The sequence below is a fragment of the Anabas testudineus genome, chromosome 17 (genome assembly GCF_900324465.2).
Source record: "Anabas testudineus chromosome 17, fAnaTes1.2, whole genome shotgun sequence".
Taxonomy (NCBI): Eukaryota; Metazoa; Chordata; class Actinopteri; order Anabantiformes; family Anabantidae; genus Anabas; species Anabas testudineus.
The window spans coordinates 19,921,232-19,945,407 of NC_046626.1; the positions used below are offsets into that span (position 1 = coordinate 19,921,232).

Below are 24,176 nucleotides of genomic sequence, written 5' to 3' on the forward strand. Positions count from 1 at the left end.
GTTCATGTGTTAGAAATGTAGCATCAGGTAAAGATCATGCAGTTGGACACTATGTTTGTGTTTGTGAGGACTTGTCTTAGTTTTCACTCTTTAACTCGTTATTTCCAGGATTTTACGTTTCACACACAGATTCTCATTTTAGTCTTCATATTAATGATTAGTGGCTCAGACTGATTTGTCCTTGAGACATAAGCGAGACGTTGTAATGTGTTAATCACCCATTTAATGTCATATTCCTGTTTTAACCCTGAGTTTCATGCTGTGTTAAAGCGTCTCTGAGAACTAATCGGTGATCCCTACCCTAAACTTTACCTAAACCCAAGTCCTGAGTCTGCAGCTGAACCATTTACTTTGTAAAGACCAGTTTTTTGTCCACATACGAGGTCTGAGTCCCCTCAAAGTAACTGTGTTGTCAGATTTATGTCCCCGTGTCGGACAGGAAGCAAAATCTGTGTCTGGACCCGAACTGAAGCTCCTGTTAATCTGTGTTTTTGTTTTTTATTAGAAACTCCATTAACGTCTATTTGTTTAAGTTTTTCACCTTCATACATGTGAAACGTGTTTTGTAAAACATCAGCGTGCAGATGAGGCTCAAGAATGTGAAGACATGGCGCCACCTACAGGGAGACTGTGTGTGTTACGAGATGTGGAGTCCAGATTTACTAAAGAAAGATGTATTTGTAATTTATTGGTTATTTCCCTCATTTTTCCTTTACAAATATCTTAAAGACTGTTAGGAAATGTAAATGAATACTACTACTGAAAGCCACTGGTGTTAAACGCTACGTAAACTTTTATTATTCAGTACGTAGTCTATATTGGTCATGACTATTTTTATCACTGCAAATAAACTATTTGTGTTAGGTTTTGTGTTTGTTCATCCTTTATCTAATTCTAATTCCACCTTTTATCCCATGGATCAACTTGTTTTGCTGATCACAGAAGACATTTTAAAAAAAAAAAGAGAGACCCCCCACATTTTAGGTAAAGTATTAAAACATGACTGACAGGGGTTGTTAGGACTCAGGTGGGTCATGTGAGACTCACTAGTATTAGAAAAACTAGATTATCAAAAACTACATTTTGTCCATCACCTTTACAAAGACAACAACACACGTAATTAAAAAACAGTCAAGTAGAAAACACTTAAACAGCACAAATGGTTTATTTGAATTTCACAAGCAGGTGCTTGTTCCATCATTACACAGCTATCACCCACAAAACTGCGGTCAAGTCGATCCAACAGGTTTTCAACTCTTCTTTTTTTTTATTTTCTGAGAACTGAGCTGTGGTGTTTATTGTTCTACATCAACCACTTTGATCACACGTAACACTGCTAACACCAAGGAGCCACAACTTTACAAGGCCTCGAGAAGGCAGCTGTGAGACAGCCGATGCTCGGTGGTGACGTGATCTGATTGACAGAGTTTAAACAGTTTAAACTGGTGAATCATGAACATGGTAACGTGTGAGTGTGCTGGTAAAAAAAATGCAGCTGCAGTGAACAGAAACCTGCCTAAACAGTGAAAACAGAAAAAAACAATACTGGATAAACTATATTCAACATTCATCAGCCATTAAATGGACACAATAAAAACAAAACACGCAGCCACGTGTCATCAAGTTAAGAAGGCTAATAAAACAGCTGCAGCTCAAATTATACACTATACAGCCGAACTGGCGACTTTCCTTTATATATTACAATTCATATAATACAGACGTTATGGTTTTAAAGTAACAGGAGGTTAACATGTAACATTTGCCTTTGACAAGTGCTGCCGTCCCTTTAGTTTGTTGAAACTCTCCCTTTATTTGGGACATTGATGCAGGCGTATCGACAAGTGCTGAAGTCCAAAGTGATCTTAAACACTGTATTTCTAAAGCTATTCTGTTGTTAGAAATACTAATACTCAACAAGTTCGCAACAGGCAGCTGTTAACTGTAAATAAAACACAAAACTGTGGGTGTCCACCGAACGTGCGAATGGACACAAACCAGCAAAAACACTACAAAAGTTAAACGTACAATCATTTTGAAAAGAACTGTGCTAACGTGTCGCTGTGACTAATGAGGCTGTCGAGTACGACAAAGTACAACAGTAGTATGACGCTATACTGCAGTCGAAACCTCAACTGCCCTTCTCACTACATTAAACACGTTTATAGCCTTTGATTGGTGTCAGCAGACAGATTCACAGACTTCGTCCTAAGTCATCTGAAACACACACACACACACACACAGACACACACACACAGACACAGACACACACACACACACACACACACACACACACACACACACACACACACACAATGCAGCTTTGGCTGTGTGTTTTAGTGGCAGTGGGAAAGCAAAGCGGGTAACAGCGAACGCATCACAACACTCCTCAGTGGTTTAACTTGTTTTTAAAGTACCATTACTAACATGACACAGACGGAATCCCCACAACAGTGTTTCTACACTAATGACTAAAGGGCGCTGCGATAAACTCAATCAAAAGCTTTCTTCTTCTTCTTCTTCTTCTTCTTTTAACAACTATGTCAGGTATTAGTTCAACACCTGTGCTGAGTGTCAGGGGAAATGTTTCAGCATCAGTTCCAATACGTCAAATTTAGTGCCAGTATTGAATTCATCCCTTTTTATGTCGACTGAAATTAGATTTCATCACAGGATCCAGTGAGTTATTTTTGTGCAACATGTGGAAACAATCAGCTTTTTTCCACACAACACAGCAGAACCATGTTATTCCTGACAGATTCTGTTGTTGACTCGTGTCCAACTTCTCCACTCTGACTGTGTCGACTATATACAGAAGCTTAAAGGCGAAAACAACAAGTCTAACAGCTATTGGCGTCATTTTTTAAAAGGTGCATTATTTGCTCACACAGAGAATCCAGGACTTCTGAATCTGCAGAAACAAACGGCAAATAAAAGGAAAGTTTCATTCCAAAACGTGATTGTCTGTCAACTGACAAAAAAAAACTGCTTTTATAATCATGATTTCTGGCTTTAGAGCAAATTAATCATGTTAAGTTTTAGTATTCTGTTAATTGTAGTTTCATAAATATTAGGTAAGGAAGGTACAATTCTCCAAACCTATAATTTAGTTCACACTTGATTTTTGGGGTTTGGTTTTAGGGGCTTTCAAAACAGTGATAACCTACACTCTGTACTGTCCTAAACGCCTCACAACACTTATTACCTACACTTTGTTCTGTGCCTGAATGCAGCGAACCAGACTAAACCAGACCCAGAATTACTTTGTTAGCATAAAGCCATCGTAGAAATAAGTGAGGTCCTCTTACAACAAGAAACATCAGATTTTCTGGATATTTTGGAAGTTTGGTTGAGTTTGGAAGGTCGGGGATCCTGAAGACGTGTCGTGATTTCAGTCTCCATGTCCGACCATGTTGAGTTTTGTATCTCAGCGGCCAAACAAAACTTTCTGGAATGAAACTCCTGAAAAATCAATTTTAACGCTGAAAAAAATGAAATAAAAATATTTTTCCTGGCCAACATAATTTACCTTCTCATGTTATTTGCCAAACCAGAAAAAGATTTAGTTCCTCAAAATAGAAGAGGAAGAACGTCTTTCTTGAGCTGCCATTTGCACCGTTTTAATTGGCCACATTTGGTTTGGCCACAACAGCAAAAACACGAATCAGGAAATTAAAGAACAGCCTCAAATACACATTAGACTGTTGTCCTTGCTGTTGGTGGCACAAACTGGATTTGCTGTAATGTATCTTAAACCAGCATCAAGCAGATATGTGCAGATCATCATATAGCTAAATCCTCCTTCTAAATGCGTTCTGCTTTTCTTATTTTAACAAATTTGAACCTCGTGTTATGTCTGTGTGCTTTTTCCTGTGTTTTTATTTTATTAGTGACAAATCGCTGTTTTCTGTATATTCAAGCTCTTGTCCTTTAGTTTGTTGGAGGAGTATGAAAAACTGACCTCCTGTAGGCTCAAAAGACGACTGTCAGTCATCTTAACAGGTACAACATGAACAAGATTTCACATCCAAAAAGAAAAATGAAACTTTACTTTATCCAGCTGCTTTTAAGTCCACAGGTGATTTGTGTTTAATACTCCCAACACAAACGATTGGTGGAGTATCACTGTAAGGTTACAGTAGCAGGAGGAGGACGAGGGCGTGGAGGTCATTTCTCCTGCAGCAGAGCAGGGATGTTGATGTTCCAGCCGATGGCCTGTCGGTCGAAGCCGCAGGTGAAAAGGTTGCAGGAGGTGTTGTCTTCACACCAGGCGGAGCAGCACACCATGCGGCGGTGACCCTGTACCAGAACAATGAGCAACAGTCAAACACTGAAGACAAGAAAGACGCTAATCATAATTTACAGTGTTACATTACTTAATGTTACAAAATACAAGTTGCTGCATTTAGAGTAGTCAAACTAGTCAAATGTTTTGACATTTAAAAACAAAAGGAATTAGAAATATCTCAAACATTCTTCTGTAAATACACTAAATACAACATTTACAATGAAAGGAGAGGTGTTTGTCCACTGACTGACCTGTCTGTTGCTTCGTGGGAGTCGAGCTAGTCGCACCCCGGACATGTCGAACAGCCGGACTTGCCGATTGTCGTGAGGAAGAGCGATGATTTTCTGGTTCACTGACACGCTGATCCTGAACAGAACAAACAAAACAACAGTATGAAAGACAGGACGTCACCAAATAATAATAATAAGAAGAAGTAGAATCATGTTACATGTATTTATGAATTACAACCATAATAATCAACTTGTTTATTTCAATTGTGCTTCTGCCTCATCTGTTTGTTTGCATCTCAGCAGGTTTACAGGTAACACACACACACACACACACACACACACACACCTGTTCACAGCAGAGTCGGTGCGGATGGTTGCTATGGGCGACCTCATGTTCTTCAGGTCCCACACTTTGACAGTTCGGTCGTCACTCCCAGACACCACATTGTCTCCCACCGTGAACACAGCAGACGTCACCGTGCTGCAAAAGACTCCAAATTAGTTTCAGTAACTTTTCACTTGTAGAATATGTTTTATACAGTTGGAAATGGCTTCAAGTTTCTCTTGTGTGGCCGTTATATCTAACGCCTTATCACCCCCCGATGATACAAATTAAAACTACATTGTGACTAATCATGTTTTGATGTTTATCTGCTCAGTGGTGTATTTTTTATGGTTTTATTCAAATCTTTTACTATTTTATTTTGTTCTCTTATTTACATTGTGTTTATATGATCTTCTCTGTGTTTTTATTGAATAAATTACCTCATCATTTTATCTCTCTGTAAAACACTGTGCAACATCTGTTGTATTAAAAGTGCTTTAATTGAAGTATTTGGGGTATAAAAATGTATGAATCAATATTAAAAGAGATTATAGCACAAACTTATGAAATAAAGGGTGAAGCTGGAGTTAATTACGTCTACAATTCCAACAATGATAAATTAACAATGTAGAGACACAAACACATAATGGTTTCAATTCATTAAATTGCTTTTCAGATTTACTGTTTTATCAAAATAGATAAAAAGTGTGTGTGTGTGTGTGTGTGTGACTGACTCTGTGTGTCCCTGGAACACGTTGACAGAGTGGATGGACGGGTCTCTGAAGTCCCACAGCCTGAAGGTGGTGTCTCTGGAGGAGGTGACCACTAGACGCTGGGTGGGGTGTGTGCAGCAGTGCGTCAGCTCCTGGTCATGGCCTGAAAACACACACACAGAAATATGCACACGGATAAGCAGAAAGATGAAAACCCTCCCAGAAAACTCTTCCTCACACACTTTCATCACTTTGTCTTTATCATTATGTTATGTTAATAATGTGTTTTTGATAATGAACAGCTTCACTTAAATACAATACGAATAGTTTGTTGAGAAGTATGTACAACACACACCTCCCTCTTTAAAAACACTGTATAGGTTATACCAGTGCTTACAGTTTCATTATGAACAGCATTAGTTTCATATTCTGATCATCCCACCTGTAAGTGAGTGGACCAGCTCTGAGGTCTCCACGTCATACAGGTTGGCAGCGCGATCCCAGGAGGCCGTCACCACCTGTTTGCCCCCCACCAGCCAATCCGCAGCGATCACCACACCCTGATGGCTGCGCAGAGTTGTGGTCGGCACGCGGACAGAAGGGCAGTCGTTCGGGCCCTCAACCTCGCCATCAGCCTCATCTTTATCGGAGAAGTCCACGTCGTCTTCGCAGGGTGTCTGCTGCTGTCGTAGGAGAAGAGAGTTATAAACCAGTAACGCACACAACAGGTGGTGGTACTGTTGATGATACTTACACTGATATCTGCAACGGGCTGTGGAGTCGGCAGCTGCACCAGGTATCTCCAGATGTGAGCTGTCTGGTCTCCAGAGGCTGTCAGTGAGAGAGAAGGGTTCAGAAGGAGACCATGAGACAACGTAAAGCCACATCCCTCTCAGATCTGTTAATGTTTTGTTGAACAAAAATATACATTTCCTGAAAAAAAAAAAACGGTTTTCTTGTGGTAACAGAGTTTATTACAAACTCAGGAATCAAAATGCTTTTTTACTTCTGTGTTTGTGATGTTTTAGTTTTGAATCATCACCTGTTAGAGCCACTTGTTCAGTTGGATGGAACTTGATGGAGTTGACTGTGGAGACAGAAACATCCTAATTAGGAGGTTTTCCTCTCAAATGCAGCTTCTTTACAAAACAATTATAGATCTTTGCTAATTAAAGTATTTAAATGACTGAAGTCAACATGAAGTTCAAGAACATTCAGAGCAACAACAGAAACAAAACACTTTAAAAGCTGGTTTCTATGTGACAATAGTTTAGTTTGTGTTAACACGCTTTAGGTACTAGTACAAGTACTAAAGGCCGTATACATTAATAACTTTACCTGATCCTTGATGGCCCATATATTTGAGAAGGCACTTTCCCGTCTCAATGCTCCACAGCATCGCAGTGTGATCTGTTGGTGCACACAGGAAGGAGATTTACAGCACTTCACCACAGACTCGATTGAACATTTTATGATGCATGCTGTATATGAACGGTTCTGACTAGAAAGAGAGTGGATCAGTGTAATACCTGCAGATGCTGTACCCAGCACCACTGGCTGGCTCCTGGTGACGCTGATGTCCCAGATGCCGTCTCTGTGGCCGACATACTCCCTGATCAGCTGGCACACGGCTCTGGACGTGGTCGCTTTGAAACTGGACACAATCTGACAGCGACACCAAACTCAAGTTAACACAGAGAAGTGGAAAAAATCCCAGCTATGTACCTAACAGGGCTCCCACACAATGTACCTCTCAAAATGGAATCATCCACATGTTCATGTTGTGTGGGTATGAAGACTGATTTGTTGGTGATGCATGTGATATGCTTCAGCATTCCCACACCTACTTCAATAAAGGCATTGACAGGCTTTTAGAGAAATTAGCACTTTGGGACATCAGAGCCTAACACGGGTTATCACTAGATATGATTCAGGCCTGTTTAGCAAGTCAAGCATTTCTGAGTCATATCACAGATTTGAAATGCTACATCAATGTATTTGGTTTTAAACATTTACAAAATGTTTTAAAGCCTGAAAATGGTCAGTTGTTATTTTTGAGACTTGTCTGGAACTGTGTGGGAACCCTGCTATGACTAAGGGAGGAACCAGGTCAGCAGAACTGAGGTTCACTGAGAAGCTGCTCAGCAGGGTCCTTGTAATAAGCCTTGGCTAAGAAGCTTTGGTTGACAAAAGCATTATTCATATCAGCCCTGGGTTCAAGAGACTTTATCAAAATATCTGTCAGAATTATTTGTTTTAAGCACGTCTATGCACATCAGGTGGGGCTGACATACACCCCACCAATCTGAAGCTCCAAGTGCTATAAAACAAACAATATCAAGAGCCAATCAACCCAGACCTGGTATCAACATAATGCAGAAAATATTAAGTGTCAGTACCGTATATTGCATTTATCATAAGAGGATTACTGTAAATGCTAAACTGCATGAAATAAAAAAAGAAAAAAAAATATATATATAAAAAAGGGGGCAAGGGGCAAAAATATTGAGTTATGGTGAGACAGAAACTGATTAGGAATTATTTTCAGTCAGATCAAGGTTTGGTCAAGATGTTTACATTAAAGATGGGGATGATACAAACTGGACTCTTGGTTCGTTTTGGACAAAGACCACTAAATAAGTTCCAACTGAAAGGAAAAGGGTAGAGAATCACATCATTCATCTGAAAAATGAATCTCATGACACACAGAACACAGCATGTTGTTCGAAATCTCATCTGTTAAAGATTAAATTAACAAATTATTGGTCAAAGTGAAGTACCACTGCTGAGCATGATGGGAACCAGTGGTTGCTATTTGTTAGCATGAAAGCAGATTTTTTTCTTAACATTAAGGTTTGTTTTAAGTTAAAGTTGTGACAATGTGAAAATGTGTGTGTCAATTGTGTGTCTCGGACTGCACTGACAATGATGATGAGTCCAGAAAATGGTCAAATGTGATACTTGATGCATGTCACATTTAAAAAAAAAAAAGAAAAATAAGCAATGGGGACTGGGACGCTTAGAGAAACATGAAGCACTGCAAAATAAGCTTTAATTAACTGGCTGCGCAGTGAATTTAACACAGCCAGCAGTTATTGCTCTACAGTGTGGTGCTTCAGCGTGCAGTCTGCCATAGCCACATCAAGGTTTAGGTATTAGTGTGGACAATTAAATCAATATCTGTGACGGAAGCTAAAATGATCAACTGTTATAAAATAATAATTAACAGATTCAGTACACTGGCTGTATGTAACATGCCCCTCTCTGTACTGTGTAGTGGAAGAACACAAAATCAACTTCAAATCTAGTGATGGCTGAGCTGATTATCTGGGTTTTGTAGAGTTGAGATATCTCACAATTTATTCATATAAAGTGAATTAAGTGAATGTACTCTGTACATTTGAATTTATGGGGTTAAGACACTAAATCACTACATTTACATTTAGTTATTTGGTAGTGTTGATTTTAAAAGGCTATAAAATCTAAGTCTGATATGGCCGAGCACTTTACGGCAGACCACACACTCTGACATTATTGTAGCAATTATCTAAAGCAGCCAAAAAATGCTCCCCCACCTTGAATATTTTATTAGTCAAGGCACAGAAAGCATGTTGTACCTCATGTTAAACATGTCTCCGGAGTGTACCATTATGTGAATGCCAACAAGTAGCTGAATCAAAACTGAAGAGGTGCAACTGAAAAAGCCTGTTAGTGAGATCATGAAGTCGTGTTTTATCTCACACAGACACTCAGAAAAAGCTCAAACCCCTACATTTGAATGACCAAGTCTCTTGGGGAGGGAGTGTCGACCCCCTGGCTGGGCTGTTCATGCATATTGGCACACAAGGGGGAAAAATCAACAAGTTACCCATGAGTCTCCACCCCACAACTCCCAACTGGTTACGCTGAAGTTGCGGGATCCACCTACTCTGGCATGGCAAGAATTTGAACGCGGCTACGAGCAAAAAGGTGAAAAAGACAGTTCTTCTCTTTAACATGATTTTACACTGACAAGTGAAAAAAGTAACTTCCCCTGAACACAAAAGTCAATTCAACAAATCAACATTTCTCAAACCACTACATGTTCAATAATGTGCTTATTAAAGTGATTCAGATACAGAAAAAACACAAGCACATCAACCTACAACATGTACATTGATGATCAAATTTGAATCACATTTCTGAATAGCTCTTCAATTCTTCTGCACTGGCTAAAGGGTTATGGATATTTACCTTGCTTGTGGAAGCCTTGTAGGTCGTCTTCAGTTTTTGTGACAGCTGGCTGGTGCTATGACTCGCTGGAAATACAGAGAAATCCAAACAACAGTGAATTGATTATGATAATTCTAATGATAAAGTCTGTGCAGACTCACAGTTTAAGTGTAATAGGTTTATACATGAGTCTGGGATGTTGTATCAGATGTAATGAAATGTCCCTACTTAGGTTACAGTGAAATTCCATGAAATCCCTATTCAGGTTCACATACTTTGTCTTGCAACTATATGACCACCAAAATCTATGTAGTTCATCCTACAAATCTGAAGAACTTCCCTGTAGCCACTTTAAAACATTTCATATGTCACTGTATGCATTCCTTTCAAAATAATATGCCTACAATTTAAATGTAGATGGATATAGAGTATGACTCACCTTTTGTTTTAAGTGCTCCTTTGGCTAAATCCGCTCCTTCGAAAGTCTGTCCCTCTGCAGCCAAACGATCGTTCAGCGTGTCAATTTCTCTGCGTACTGATGTCAAACAAGTGATGTTATTCAAACACTGACAAAGATAAGACTGTACTGCATCATAAATGCACAAACATTTTATTCAACATGGCACGTGTTTCCCTGCCATCAGTGCCCCCATGTTCAGAGCAGATTAGTTGACATGCAACGGAATACTAAGAATACTAAGACATAAATTAATATAGTCTGTGTGTGTGGTGTATTTATGGTATTTCCCTTTTATTTTTAACACAGAGCAGCTTTAACAGGACTATTTTCCTCTGGGACTATTGAAGTTTTTTATATCTAACGTTTATTTACAGAAGTAAACTGGCGACTTAGTCTATTTCCTCCAAAAATCCCACGTGATAAAACCAAAGCAACGGTTTCTGCTTTCATGATGACATACATTCCAGGTTTTCTATGTAGAGGTTTTCAAACTCCCTCTCGATCTGACTGAACAGGTCCAGCAGATTGCTCCTCAGAGACAGAGGCAGTTTGGAGTCCTGCAGGGAGAGAAAAGGAGAACACTAAACAACCTGGAAACATCACCGATTATCACTGAAGTGCCTGAAGTGTGTGCAGGTGTTTCAGTTCAATACCGTGTAGAGAAGTGGATGACGTTCTATGGGTACATAGGTATTAACATGGAGTAGGTACAGGCTGGAAAAAGAGGAACTGATGTGAAGTATAGAGCGAAGTGACGGGCAAAGCATGTAAGTGCATGTAAGTGCACGGCTGGAATGTGAGTCTCTTGGCAGTCATATAAAATGCTGCATAAAAGCCAAAGAAAATGGAAGACTGAGCACCCCTATAATCACGGACTGTAAAATGAAATCTAACGATGCAATAAGTAATATATTGTGAACGAAGGATGAAATATGAGTGTATGAAATCCTGTATTTGGCAGCAAGAGTACAAAACATGTTGAGGAAGGAAATGAGAGTGAACTGCAGTTTCAGGCTAAAACTGGAAACAATCAATAACATATTCTATAAATGGGAAACAGTTACTGGGCTGTCATCTTATAAACAGGTCTAGAACTTTGGCTTGTTTTATTGAAGAAGCTAAAATGTAACATAACCATAATCAAGAAAAAGAAGTATTTCAAACACACACTGTGTATGTTACATGCTCTGTGATCTGTTATCTGTACAAATTTATAGATAAATTATAGATAGTACTAATTCATGTAATGAGAGTTCAGTTTTTACCAATCTGCAGCAAAAATCCCAAATAAAAACCTAAATTATAAACCCTGCTCATGAATTACACTTCTTATAGTTGTTAACACTCAACATTTATAGTAGTCAGAAGCACATTCAAGCAAAATAGACTGTACTTCCACAAAGCTTTTGTCCAATCCCGGTGAAGCGGCTCAGTGGGGCCTTTTTGTATGTGAATGCTGTGTGTTTTGCATAATGCACTCTTGCTTGGGCCGAATTGCTGCTTGCGGCTATGTTTTCTAAAGAAATCATTCAAGTGTGTTGTTAGCATTCATAGGCTCATGTGAGCAGCTGAATACGGTGCAGAACATCAGAATAACTGAAAAGAAGAAGATGGGGCTGAAGGACGGGTTGCAACATGGGGGAAATATACATAACGTATGCTTATCCAAGTCCTAAATGCTATAAAATCTTAATCTTAATCTTAACTTTCCACAGAAGATAAGTGACACTGTTTGCATTGATCAACAACAGCAACATGCTAGTACAGTCCATAGTCACAGTGTGACCTAACAGGTATCTCTCAGCTAGAAGTGAAGTGATGTTAAGTTTGCTTGTACATTATTATTTCTCTTCCAGTGCATTTGGTCAACCAAGCGTTAAACTCTCCTAACTAACTGGAAAATGTGGATGTAACTTCCACTTACAGAACGTCTAACAGAACAAAAACCTCCTGTAAGAAATATTCTGGAATATCTAAAATAAGAATAAGAACGTTCTCAGACTGCAGGTTTACTTGTGGTTCCTAGAGTTTCCACATGTAGAATGGGAGGCAGAGCCTTTAGCTATCAAGCCCCTCTCCTTTGGAACCAGCTTCCAGTTCAGGTTCGGGAGGCAGACACCCTCTCTACATTTAAGACTGGACTTCAAACTTTCCTTTTTTATAAAGCTTATAGTTAGAGATGGATCAGGTGACTCTGAACCATCTCTTAGTTCTGCTGATATAGGTTAGTCTGCTGGGGGACCTCTACTGATAAACTGAGCTCCTCTCCTCTCTCCTTTCTCCTATATCAATTAAAATCCCACCATTTCGTGTCATTAACTTTGTGTCTTCTCTCTTCTGTAGTTGTGTTTCCTCCTCTCCCTCCTTTTCTGCAGGCATCCTCCTCCTTGGAGCTGTATATCTCCAGGGTCCAGTTACTGGTTCTACCGACCTGTCCAATGTTCTTGCTGCTTGTTGTTGTCTTTATTGCCTTCTGTTCTTTTCTCTCTTCTCTTTCCACTCACCCTAACTGGTCAAGGCTGATGGCCGCCCACCATGAGCCTGGTTCTGCTGGAGGTTTCTTCCTCTAAAGGGAGTTTTTTCTCTGCACTGGGTTCTAGTGCTGCTCAAGTCGGATTGTTTGGTTTTTATATAATTCTGTATACAATTATATTCTGTAAGGACTTAAACACTGTAAAGACTTATTTTGTGATAAAACACTGGCGCTATACAAATAAAATTGAATTTAACAGAATATCAAAACAGAACAAAGGGAGAGAGAGAGAGAAAAATAAATCACACCTCGTCTAAATCAAATCTACACCAAACCTACACAACTAAAGTCAGCTCTAAAACCTACTGTATACGGGGAGATCCGCTACAGTCTGAAACACAGAGGTCTAGAAACCTGAAACTTACCTCCATTCTCATGAAGGATTCCAGGTTATCAGAAGACTGGGACCAAAGGAGCCAGAGCAAAATAACATGTCATGAGGAAAGGATTACACCAGCTCCTTGTACCTCATACCCATACTCTCTACTTGGTCTCCAGTTAGACATAGCAAACCATGCAGCTTTGCTTTATGTTATCCTCATTGTATCTGAGCTTGCGCTTAAGGCTTGATTTATACTTCTGCCTTGAATCAACACAGTCTAAACTGTTTTTCCAGTGTACTAAAAAAAATCAATCACAATCAATCCGATCACAGCTGTTGCAGTCTGTGTCACAGCAATATGTAATTACATTTGTTTAGTTAAAACACATAAATCAAGCACATATGTAATCTAGCCAATTATTAACTCCAGGTCAATTTGTTTATTCAGCATCCCAGGAATAAATGAATTTCTTCAAAGCTGCTTCTAGTCAGAGTGAAATGCCACAAGTTTTCCAATTAATCCACCTAAGTCAACTGTAAAACCAAGTAAACTGCTAAAATGTTAGTCTATTTTAAATCCATCTGTTTTAACCACTAACTATAAATAACCTTAAAGGTTAAGCCAGCAACAAAATAAACCATTGTGTTCCCTCCAAACGGGTGCATTAAAACCTAATTGGCTTAGGCTTAAAATTAAACAGCTTGCCGGTGCTGACAGCAACAGCAGTACAGCAAGTTAATTACAACAGACAGAGGATGACACAAGTGGAGCAGCTGGAAATTCACTGTGATGATTCAAGTGATTGTTATCTAGACATTTTGACAGTTTAACTGTTTGTTTATGTCCACTGTGTCAATTAGTGAGTCCTCACCTGTCCCTCTATCATGTCTCTCTGAAGGCCAGACCGGTCCTGCTCGGTGCTGTTGGTCCTGCGGATGGACAGGCTGTGGGACTTCCTCTTCTGTTTAGCCTGGCGCGCAGCAGCACTGCTTCCACTCTCCACCGGCATCCCTGCTTCCTAACCTGATGTAACCACAGTCTGAAAGTTCACAATCACACAAAAGAAACACAATCAGACACAAGGTCAAGAGAACAAATAGTGGTTGAAGTGTTGTGCGGGGCCATGCAAGTCCCTCACTCCAAATCTACACTCATGGAAACCTAAGATGACTGTGCTGTACTTGGCAGCGGTTGTATTTGGCAGCCTCGATGAGCGAAAGTGTGAAGTGACAAAGTAAATCAGTGTGAAACAGAGTGTTGCTGACTGTATAGGCTCAACAAACCCTCAGTGGGTACTTTAAGGTGTAACAAGTGGGATTACTGAGACAGAAACTGCGAAGCGTGCAGTGATGGCAGCATCTTTTCTTCTTGTTGCTGAAAACAGGAAATGAATCTAAAAATGATTCTGAATATTGTTTTGCTGGAGAAAGAGGACATGCTTAGAGTAAAACTAATTAGGGACATAGGGAGAAAAAAATCATTACAAGACCATCTTAAGATAACTTAGATGTTTAGTTACAGGACAACAAAATCACTTTACAATTTGGGCTGTCAGGTAGAATGTGAAATATTATTATTATCACAAGTTTCCATCTTCAGATTATAAAGTTCGGTTGTTACCTCATGCTTTGTTTAAATGAAAAGCATTCAATTTAAAGTTTATGTCTGTTTTAACTTGACAAATGAATGATTACTTATCTGTTAACCAATTAATTGCAAATTATTTCTAAATGAATCAACTATAACATAATAATATATTAGCAATGTGAGTTCCTTACTTTTGAATGACAAACAGGCAAAAATCTGCAAAACTCAGTTGGATTGGATTAACTGATTACTGATTACTGTATTGCACATATCATTCAAGGACAACTGTGTTTTTAATTCTCTTTGCAAACTTGTTTATCATGATTCATATCATTCTTAAGTCCTACACTATTAGTCATAGATGAACAAAGCTACCCACTCCTGTAGATAAACCCTTTTTTCAGAAGCCTGTAGGCTGTCAGCTTTGTTGATCAGTTCCTTTAGATTCATAAGATGTTGTTAGATGTTCCTCTGTGTATCTGGGTGAGGGGGGTTCATTCTTATGCTCATGTCACAGTAATCACAACACAAATCTGGCTCCTGCTATCAATGCTATGTTTGCCCTTGAACTTTAATAAGGATGCCTCTGAAGCCAAACCATTTAAATAAAGCAGGTAGCTATGTTCATTTCTTTAGCCAGGGCGTTCCCAGAGAAGACATGACTTTATGTGGTGATGTGTAACACGTCCCAGACTAAATAAAAACAGCCTGGTTTAGCTGTCAGACGCCCTGACTGCTGGTTAGTTCCTCTTGCAGACTGTCACTGATGTCACCTAAAATGTCAGCTTGAAATCCCTTTAAGCTTCACCGTGTTACAGTACCTCAAGAGCAAAAAATACAAATCAAATGTGAGCATTAATATAATTCTCTGATTATAAGTAAAAGTGAACATTAGCAAGTCCAGACAATGTTAGCCGTTGCAGCGCGAAGCAAAGCTAGCTAACGTTATCCCCGTTAGCTGGTGCCACCAAACATGCTAACGGGCTAACGGTAAGACAACCTGTCCAAACATGCTCTCCAACTTACCAGAAAGCCTAGAAATACTGGGTTTTATTCCGAGATGTTAAAGGAAATGTCACCCTTTCTAACATTTTCTTTGATGTGACATAAAGCTGCGTTGGGTTTGTCCGGAATCCGTGTTGACAGTTGACGAGCTCCGCTCCGTGACAAAAGATAACGAAGCCAATTCCGGGACGGGGATTTTCGCAATAAAAGACAAGAATGGCTTCCCACCAAACTCCAGTCAAAACGTACTCGTTTCTTGCTTTCGTGATTGTTACCAAAGCCAAACACGTCAACAACTAACGGTTAAATATTCAACAAATACAAGACAGTATTCTGTATTCTTCGGCCAATTAGGAAAGTAGCAAAGCGTTCAAAATTAGGAAATAATTAAACATCTGTAAACAAATTGCTCATTCATCTGCATAAGTTTATCTGTACTTTTTCATGCTGTGAAATGATGATGCTGCAAAAGCAATTCTTAACGGCAATACATGTCGAATAAAAGTGTTGCTCTTGGCTTGTAAAACATGTTGACCTATAAATTCCTAGATGTGTATATTATTCAGTTTTGACTTGGCCCCCCATCCCTGTGCCAAAGGGGCTAAATCAAGACATAAATAATGGAAAAGATGGAGCAAGACCTCAGGTTTTCATAAATTTAAAAAGAAATCTTACAGAAGAGTTTTATTAAATGCAGGACAACCTGTGTTTAGTTATTATGTATATTTATTAAGCTTCCTAGTTAATGAATAATTTGTAAGAGGAGGCTTGTTATGGAAGGATCATCACTTTATCCAAAGTTATGCCAGCACTGCCTGTGCCACATTATGGCACAGAAGTTCACTTAACTTCTTCTGGCAAGAGGAAAACTTGTGTAATTATACACAAATCAGTTTAACAACTGTACAATGTGACATTTCCACCGTTAATCAGAATCAGGGGATTCTGATGAGACATCAACTGGTTCCAGATGAAAGGTTCAGCAAGCTTTAGAGCTTACAAAAGACACTGATATTATAATAACTAATCATTTAAATGGGTCGGAGCAGTTCACCAGCGGTGTTACAGTTTTCTATGATGCCACGTGTACAATGTACAGAGACAACAGCACATAGACATCTCCACAAGTAGCTTCTCTTTCTCAAAAGAGAGTCCAGGTTTCAAGAGTCCAGAAAAAGCTGTTTTATCTGCGATCTGTGGTGCCCGACTTCCTCTTCCCGGCCAGGAGATGTTTGGGTTTGAGATCAAACACGTGTCTGTCGGACTCTCCCTTCTTGCCTTGGCGGTTCATGCCTTTCTGAGAGTTCTTCATCATCTTCTTTGCCTTTTTGACCATCTGAGGAAAAACCATAAACACAAAAACGCATGAGTTCCTGAGTAAGAATGAGGTCATATGGTATTCCCCAAAGCTTTGTCTTCATAACCTGAAAGTCTCAGCAACAAAATCATTGGCAGCATAACTCAAATAAAAAATAACGACATGTTGTACCTTTGGATCTCTTAAACCAGACTGGTCTCGTGGTGGACGGGAGGCACTCTGACTGCGGGTTCTGGAGGTTGGAGGGGCTGAAGCTTCACGCTTACGTTTCTTAGCGACGCTGCGGGACCGACGGGCCTGCTGTGCATAGTGACTCTGAAATTACAAGAGGAAGATGTGGATGAACATGTGGAGAAAAATATTTGAGTTCTTGCCCGTATACAGCAGCTTTCACACATTCTCAAAGGCTTCTTCATAACTTTTAAAGTTATAAAGTTAATTCATTTTAGCAAAAGTAAACAAAGTACAGACATTTTATTTATTTATACAAAAGTGAATTTAATATTTTAGTGAGTGCAACAAGGAGTGAGCCCTGACCACCACTGAAAGTGCTAAAAAAGATCCAGAATAGCAAAGGACATTACTACTGTATTGTACTATTGTAGTAACTGTTGTGAGGACATTGCTGAAGTTGTTGCTGAAGATTTTTAGCTCTCTAAAAAGCTGTAACATGTTACCAGTAAGTTATAAAACTGGGTATAGGCCACATTATTAATTAATCTATATCATACTATAGAAGTCAATGTATCCTGTAGGTTCTGATCTAAATAAAGAACTCACATCATCCTTGTCGTTCATGTCCAGACCAAGGTTACCCATCTCCTTCTCAAGCTTCTTCCTTTCAACCTGCGCACATCAAACACACAAACAGAAGCACAATCACAATCAATAGATCATATGCTGTACTAAACTTAATGTTGTCAGATGTATGTTAATGTGTACAGTACTGTGAAAAGGTCTTGGGAACCATTAACTTTTTTTTTTTTAAACTGATGCTACAATGACCTCTCCAGATATCTTTATATGCTGTAGTGCTGTAGTTGTATTCTATAATAAAGAGACTAAGTAGTAAATATGTAAATGGTTATAATTGCATTGCCCAACCATAAAAATTGAATGGTGGACTAAGACCTTTGCACAGAGCTGCATGTTCAATTACTCGTTACTGACCTTCTGACATTTACACACCAATACCAATCCAACAGTGATGAGACTGAACTAATCAATAACAGAAACTCGACGCCTCTCACCTTGTTGGCAGTCCTGGGCATGCGAGGCCCGTGCACATCCTTTTCTTTAGACTCCATGACCATGAGGTGCTTCTTCTCTCGGATCTGTTTTGCCAGAGTGCGAATCTCTTGCATCTCTTCGTCTTCGCTCTCCTCATCCGAGTCGTACTCTCCGGCTCGCTCCTTCAGCTCCTCCTCCTTCTCCAGATCCTCCAGTTTCTGAGAAAGAACTCAATATGTTTAGAAGATTGACTGAAAGATTGAAAATAAAACTAATAAACTTCTCCATCACTCTATTTTAAATTGGTTTGGAGAGGAACTAGGAGCTCCTTCATTCTACTGAGTGGAGGATTTGAAGAATGCAAAAAGAAATAAGTCCCCAGAATGAAAGACAATGAAAGACATAGCTATGATAGCATACACTCACCTTCATGATGTCAGGGTCAATGTAATCAGCTATATTGTGGCCCTCCCAGACTTCAGGGATCTTATCCTGCTTCTCATCCTCGTTCATCAGATCCCAATATTCTTTAAAATAGATAATTAAAATCGTATCAGTGCTGCCGAAATAAGCAACTCCTTTACAAACATTCACTATCACAGTTCAAATGAGAAATCTTACTCTGGAGGTCAAGAATGTAGTCGTCACCAAGCTCCATCTCCAGATCTCTCTCCTGTAAGATGAACAGTGAACATGTTTTACAGAGCACTCACGTGTGTCACATCTTATTTTAATCGAATCCTGTGGTGAAAGAAATACTCTCTTTTTTAAATAAAAGTATTAATACCACAATGTAAATACTCTAAACTGAAGGTTTCACATTAGAAAGTTTTAATAATATTGGTGCATTAATGTAAATGTAAAGTAAATTGAGCTACTTTAACAAGTGCTGATAGTTTGTGTTGATATTCTCAGGCAGTAGAGGAACTAAAGTATTACTGAAGTAAAATCTATGATATTTGGTTATTGTACACAAGTAGGACACATCTGAAGTACTCAAACACTTCAGTACAGTATTGGATTTAAAAAATGTATTTTTTTTGCCTTATTCTTAAAGTTAACACCATTCGTACCAGTTTACGTTTGGGGGCGTCCACCTCCATCGCTTTCTTGCGCATCAAAGCTCCCTCTGGAATGAACGGAGGTCTCTCCTGGAAATGACAACAGGAGAGAAAAATACAAAAGTAAGATTTAACGACCATCATTAGACAGCTGACACAAGGAGCAGCAGCACACGGAGTTGATGATGATCAGAGCTCAAATAACGACTCACCTTCTCATCTCTCTTTGAGGGCATGGCCAGGTGGAGCCGGTTGAGAACATCATGGACCTTCTTGCCCTTCATCTTGGTGTCAACACGATGGGCCAGGAGCCGGTCACAGGCCTGGGAAACATAAGACCATGGATCACAATCACTGCAATACTCCACACTTCACTGACTCTTTATCAGCCTGATATTCTCTGTGTCTCACCTCAGTTTTAACCTGCATGACTCCCTCCTCAGTGAGGGTGCTGGTCTCAATCACAGAGATACCATCAGCAGTGAGGTCTGCAAAGATTTTCTGTAAAGAGAAAACCATCAATGAAGCAGCCATGAGGTTAAGATGATCCTCTAACACACTGAGTAAAACCTTTCTGAAACAAAACAGCAGGTCTTAGTGTAAGGGACTAGCCACTAGTTTTTTTATCTAGGTCCAAAATAAAAAAGATAACATTTTTCATCATCTTTACAGAGAAAATTAATTGTTTATTTAGCAACAGTGGCTGAATTATTTTCACTGCCATCAGCTTTTTTTAATAAATATAGTTTCACCCACCTGGTTCTCCTCAGACAGCTCGTTGATCTTCTTCACATCACATTTGTTGGCCACAATAATAAGCGGCTACAAGGGAAAACAAACTTACTTTAAACATTTGATCTTAAAGATTTTACACCATCACAAAAACATTTCTCAGATTCATCTTCCTGATAAAGAAGCTAAATATTTTCTATAAGCAGACATTGTAGAGTCAATATGTTTAGAACTAATAAATAAACATCTGCATTATTTATGTATATTATTAATTTTGGGTCTCTGAGGCCTTAATTTGAAAGAATTGAAGAAAAGGTCAGAGCAGACACAGAGGAGGGGAACATACAACAAAGATCCTTGGTCAGATTAAAGAAAAGGATGTTGTGGCTTTGTGATTTTGATCTTAGTCCATTTGAGCACACTGACGTGCAAAGTCATGCGTCAGTGCAATAAAAGATCAAGATCAATTCTATTTCTCATATTTTCAAGGGCAAGAAATTTCTTAAGAAATGTTAAATTCATCAGTGAACTTTAAACTCGTTCTAACTTCCATCTGTTATGATTCAAAGCTTCAGAAAATATAGTAATGACACAGAGAAATACAGTCACCTAAAATATAGCAGCACATTTTGAACATGTAGCTGCTAATTTCAGCAGATTCGTTTGCTTTTCGGTCACAGTTTGGCAAAAAGTAATAAATACAACCAAAAATTAGCACCATGGCCCAAAGAAAAAACAGCAAAGACAAACTGTAAAATGATATACTCTCTCCCTAACAGTTATCTCAGGCAGCAAAACAGCTGTAAAACACCGGTCTCTGACCTTGTTGGCAAAAAGAGGCCTGATGTTGTTAAAGAGCTCCAGCTGCTCCTGGAGGGTGTGACCACACTGCTCGGAAACATCCATGACATAAAGAACGGCCGCTCGCAGGTGAGCCAGAGCTGTAATCGCCTGCATCTCGATGGTGTTCCTCTCCTCCAAAGGGTGGTCCAGGATACCGGGGGTGTCCACCACCTTTGTGCACACAGCATTAACATAAGAAAGATGAGGATGACAGGATGAGAATGTGGAAACATAAGAGAAATGTGGCTCTCATTTAAAATAATAAATAATGTAATTAACTTTATAATGGTTTTACAGTAGGTGAATCTATGTTAGTATCTCTGCCTTTAGGCAATAATTAACTAAAGGCAGTGTTTAGCAGTAACTCAATTTCAGTACAAATCAGGAAACACTTAAAATAGCCCTACATAACAGGTCATCGTCACCGCTTTAGCTTTTCAAGAGGACGAAGTTCTTGATTTAACCGAGATAAAGATAATACAAAGGAATTCTATTTAAAAACAAATAAATTCCCTATATTCCAAATAAGAAATGGTTTCAGGAAATATTAATGGTATATCAACACGATAGTTAAGTTAGCTAGGAATTTAAAACACACGAGAGACAGCAGAATGTGTTTGCAGGTAACTCCAGAGAACCACGAGTGCTGTGCAGCAGTAAGAGCTGCAGCATTTTACCTGCCAGCGGAGGTATCTGTAGTCCATGTGACCCACAAACAGAGACTTGGTGGTGAAAGCATAAGGTTGAACATCCACATCTGCTCTGGTCACCTGAACAACAAAACACCAAGTTAACTATGTAAAAGGGGAATCAGGACAGTTAACTCTTGAAAGACCAAAAAACTCCACGACAAAACATAAACTTTAGACACTGTCGTCGCACTCTGCGTTTGCTGTATGGTGTCATCTACCTTGTTGATGAAACTGGACTTGCCAACATTGGGGTAACCACACAGAAGCAGGGTCCTTGTGTTGGGGTCGATGGTTGGCAAACGGGACAGATGCTGACGCACTGTTGAAGATGAACAGGAAGATGATTTATTTCAATGTATTTAAATCTAGGTGACTTGTGTTGACATGCAAGCTTAAAATAAATGCAGTATGAATGAATGAAGTTTGGCTGTGTGCACCCTGGACCCTCACTATGTTTTTGTCTTTAGTTGAATTCAATACAATGCAGTTTTCCTCCATATATTAAAGAAGAAATGATGCATAAAACTATTAAAACAGAATCACAGAAACTTCAGTGGAAGAGAAAAGTACAAAAACTGAACCTGCTAAGAATCTGAGACACATTTGATCAGTCCAACTGATAACAACAGTAAGCTAATAAATCTCACTTCTGTTTTCTGCAAAGGTCCCTGAAATAAATATTTCAGCAACAACACAATGAATCTCTCAGCTACCTTGTTCCAGATACTCCAGACTCGACTTCTGCCGTTTCAGAATGGTGCACATACGACCGAGGGCGGCTCTCTTCAACTGTTTACACCGGTACAGAGAATCTCCATACTTCATCAGACGCACATAGTCTTTGGCAACACTGGAAAGATTAATAAAAAAAAAAAAAAAAGAGGACGTTTGTTCACTCCCTTGATTGTTAAAATTCTAGCTTTGTATCTGTTTCATCGTTTTAGGGCTCATTAGGAAGACCAAAGGCATGCCACAGTAAAAGCTGCAGCCAATCACAATAATATAAAGCAATATGAGAGACAATCAGCACAGGACTTTAGACAAACTTACTTATCAATCAGATTCTTGGCGATGTTTATTTGTCCCAAAGCCAACTTGTAATGGTCTTTGTCATACAACACGTTCATGAGGTCTGCATAGAACGGATGGATGTCCTGAGGAAACATAACCACAATTCACCAGCTGTTCTTAAAATGACCTGTTAACAGTGACAGAAGTGACATTTTTGCAGAGGGAGGTTTTGACTTACATCAAGCTTAGGGAAGTCGGTGAGGATCTGCGTGAGGCGGTCATGGTAGTTCTGCTGGGTGAACTTCACCTTTCGCATGTAAAAGTGTCGGATACGGTGAATCTGGTAGTGCTTGTGTATCACCGTAGGCGTCTTCCTTTGTGTTTTGGATAAAGTGATGTCGATGAATTCCTGCAGGAAGGGGAACAGAAAACTGATCAGGGTGGTGAAGCAGCGGACAATAAAAAAAGAACTGACAGGTATTTTATGATCATGCTTATTTTTACTGTAAAGTTTTTGAAACATTGATAATGAAGTGTTGATTTGTTTATAGAAAACCTCAAAATAAAATGTTTTGAATTATGACTTGGAGGGGGTGTTGCTTGTGTTTACGTTTTACTTATCTTAAAACTAAGAGGCAATCAATTGCACCTGAAGATAGTGCAAATACTCCATGCATACCAGAACATCATGTTGTCTACATATTACATGCAACAATATTATGGCACATTGGAACTGCTACTTGACATTTATTAACAAAAACATGCTGTGTTCCTATATTTCCCCCATTTTATTAGAGTCCTGTCAAACTCCTATTAAAACAACAGTTCGTTTAATTTATAATCGCAGGTCGGCAAGACAAGACACGTTTTAATCATGTTTTGATGACGCCCTCAAAACGAGCAACGTTTTCTTGTCAATTCGGCAAATAAACACCAAAGATAGTAGAACATTTTCTTAAGAGACGAGAACTTTTACTTTTCCCATGGATGGTACATGATACTTGATATTTAAAGGGCCAAGCACTGATGAAGTACTACATAAAACACGAGCACGATGTTTGTTTTGATATGATGAATATCTATATCTATACAGATATTATATAACTATATAGATATTTAAATCATTCGGACATCTGTCCTGTGTGATTACCGGACAGACTGTCGTCTTAAACTTCAATATTTACGAACGTAGTTTGGTGCGTGACATATCTGGTCTTCTGTCAACTGTGTCGGCGAATATTTACAAGACAAGAAAACCTTTTTATCAATCATTACATGTCAGACTTTAAGGACTAGTTATTTATGTTACCACTGTTTTTCTTAACAGAGAAAGTCATAAAGCACGATCATGTCTCTTTTCAGTAGCACAACACGTGTTTTCCTTCCCAGCAGAATCCCATCGAGTTGTTTCTGTCTTCTACCGTCTCTCACAGCTCAACAACAAAACGGGTAAAACAACAGCGGTTTAAAGACTTGAAACGTGAAATAAAACTTACCTTGGCGGTGGGAACCACCATAATCTTCTTGAAGTTATAAAGTGCCATTTTGTCAGGACACGTTGTGGTCCGGTGACGGCACGGGGAAAGGAAGCTCGGTGTTCCGCCTAAACCGGAAAA

At 39.2% G+C, this 24,176-nt stretch overlaps 2 protein-coding genes across 3 annotated transcripts; both read right to left on the bottom strand.

The window, feature by feature from the left end:
• Positions 1-1,146: 1,146 nt before the first annotated feature.
• LOC113172053 (WD repeat-containing protein 37) lies at positions 1,147-15,861 on the bottom strand. Of its 2 annotated transcripts, none has more exons than XM_026374860.2 (14): positions 15,695-15,861; positions 13,953-14,120; positions 10,686-10,782; positions 10,205-10,300; positions 9,787-9,851; positions 7,083-7,218; positions 6,892-6,963; positions 6,596-6,640; positions 6,308-6,384; positions 5,996-6,233; positions 5,575-5,716; positions 4,862-4,996; positions 4,537-4,651; positions 1,147-4,296 (listed from the first exon to the last, which is right to left on the bottom strand). In XM_026374860.2, exons 2-14 carry the CDS (start codon positions 14,088-14,090, stop codon positions 4,165-4,167), a joined length of 1,488 nt encoding a protein of 495 aa, XP_026230645.1. In that variant the 5' UTR covers positions 14,091-14,120; positions 15,695-15,861; the 3' UTR covers positions 1,147-4,164. The 2 variants fall into 2 exon arrangements, with proteins under 2 accessions (XP_026230645.1, XP_026230644.1); XM_026374859.2 differs by having other exon boundaries at positions 5,996-6,236.
• Positions 15,862-16,381: 520 nt separating this feature from the next.
• Positions 16,382-24,104, bottom strand: gtpbp4 (GTP binding protein 4). The gene is made up of 17 exons (XM_026374834.1): positions 24,057-24,104; positions 22,799-22,969; positions 22,600-22,703; positions 22,263-22,399; positions 21,768-21,868; positions 21,535-21,627; positions 20,837-21,028; positions 20,039-20,104; positions 19,694-19,783; positions 19,495-19,605; positions 19,295-19,372; positions 18,843-18,894; positions 18,648-18,748; positions 18,242-18,439; positions 17,772-17,837; positions 17,163-17,306; positions 16,382-17,009 (listed from the first exon to the last, which is right to left on the bottom strand). The coding sequence occupies exons 1-17, from the start codon at positions 24,102-24,104 to the stop codon at positions 16,857-16,859; spliced, it is 1,905 nt and encodes a 634-aa protein (XP_026230619.1). The 3' UTR covers positions 16,382-16,856.
• Positions 24,105-24,176: the final 72 nt, after the last annotated feature.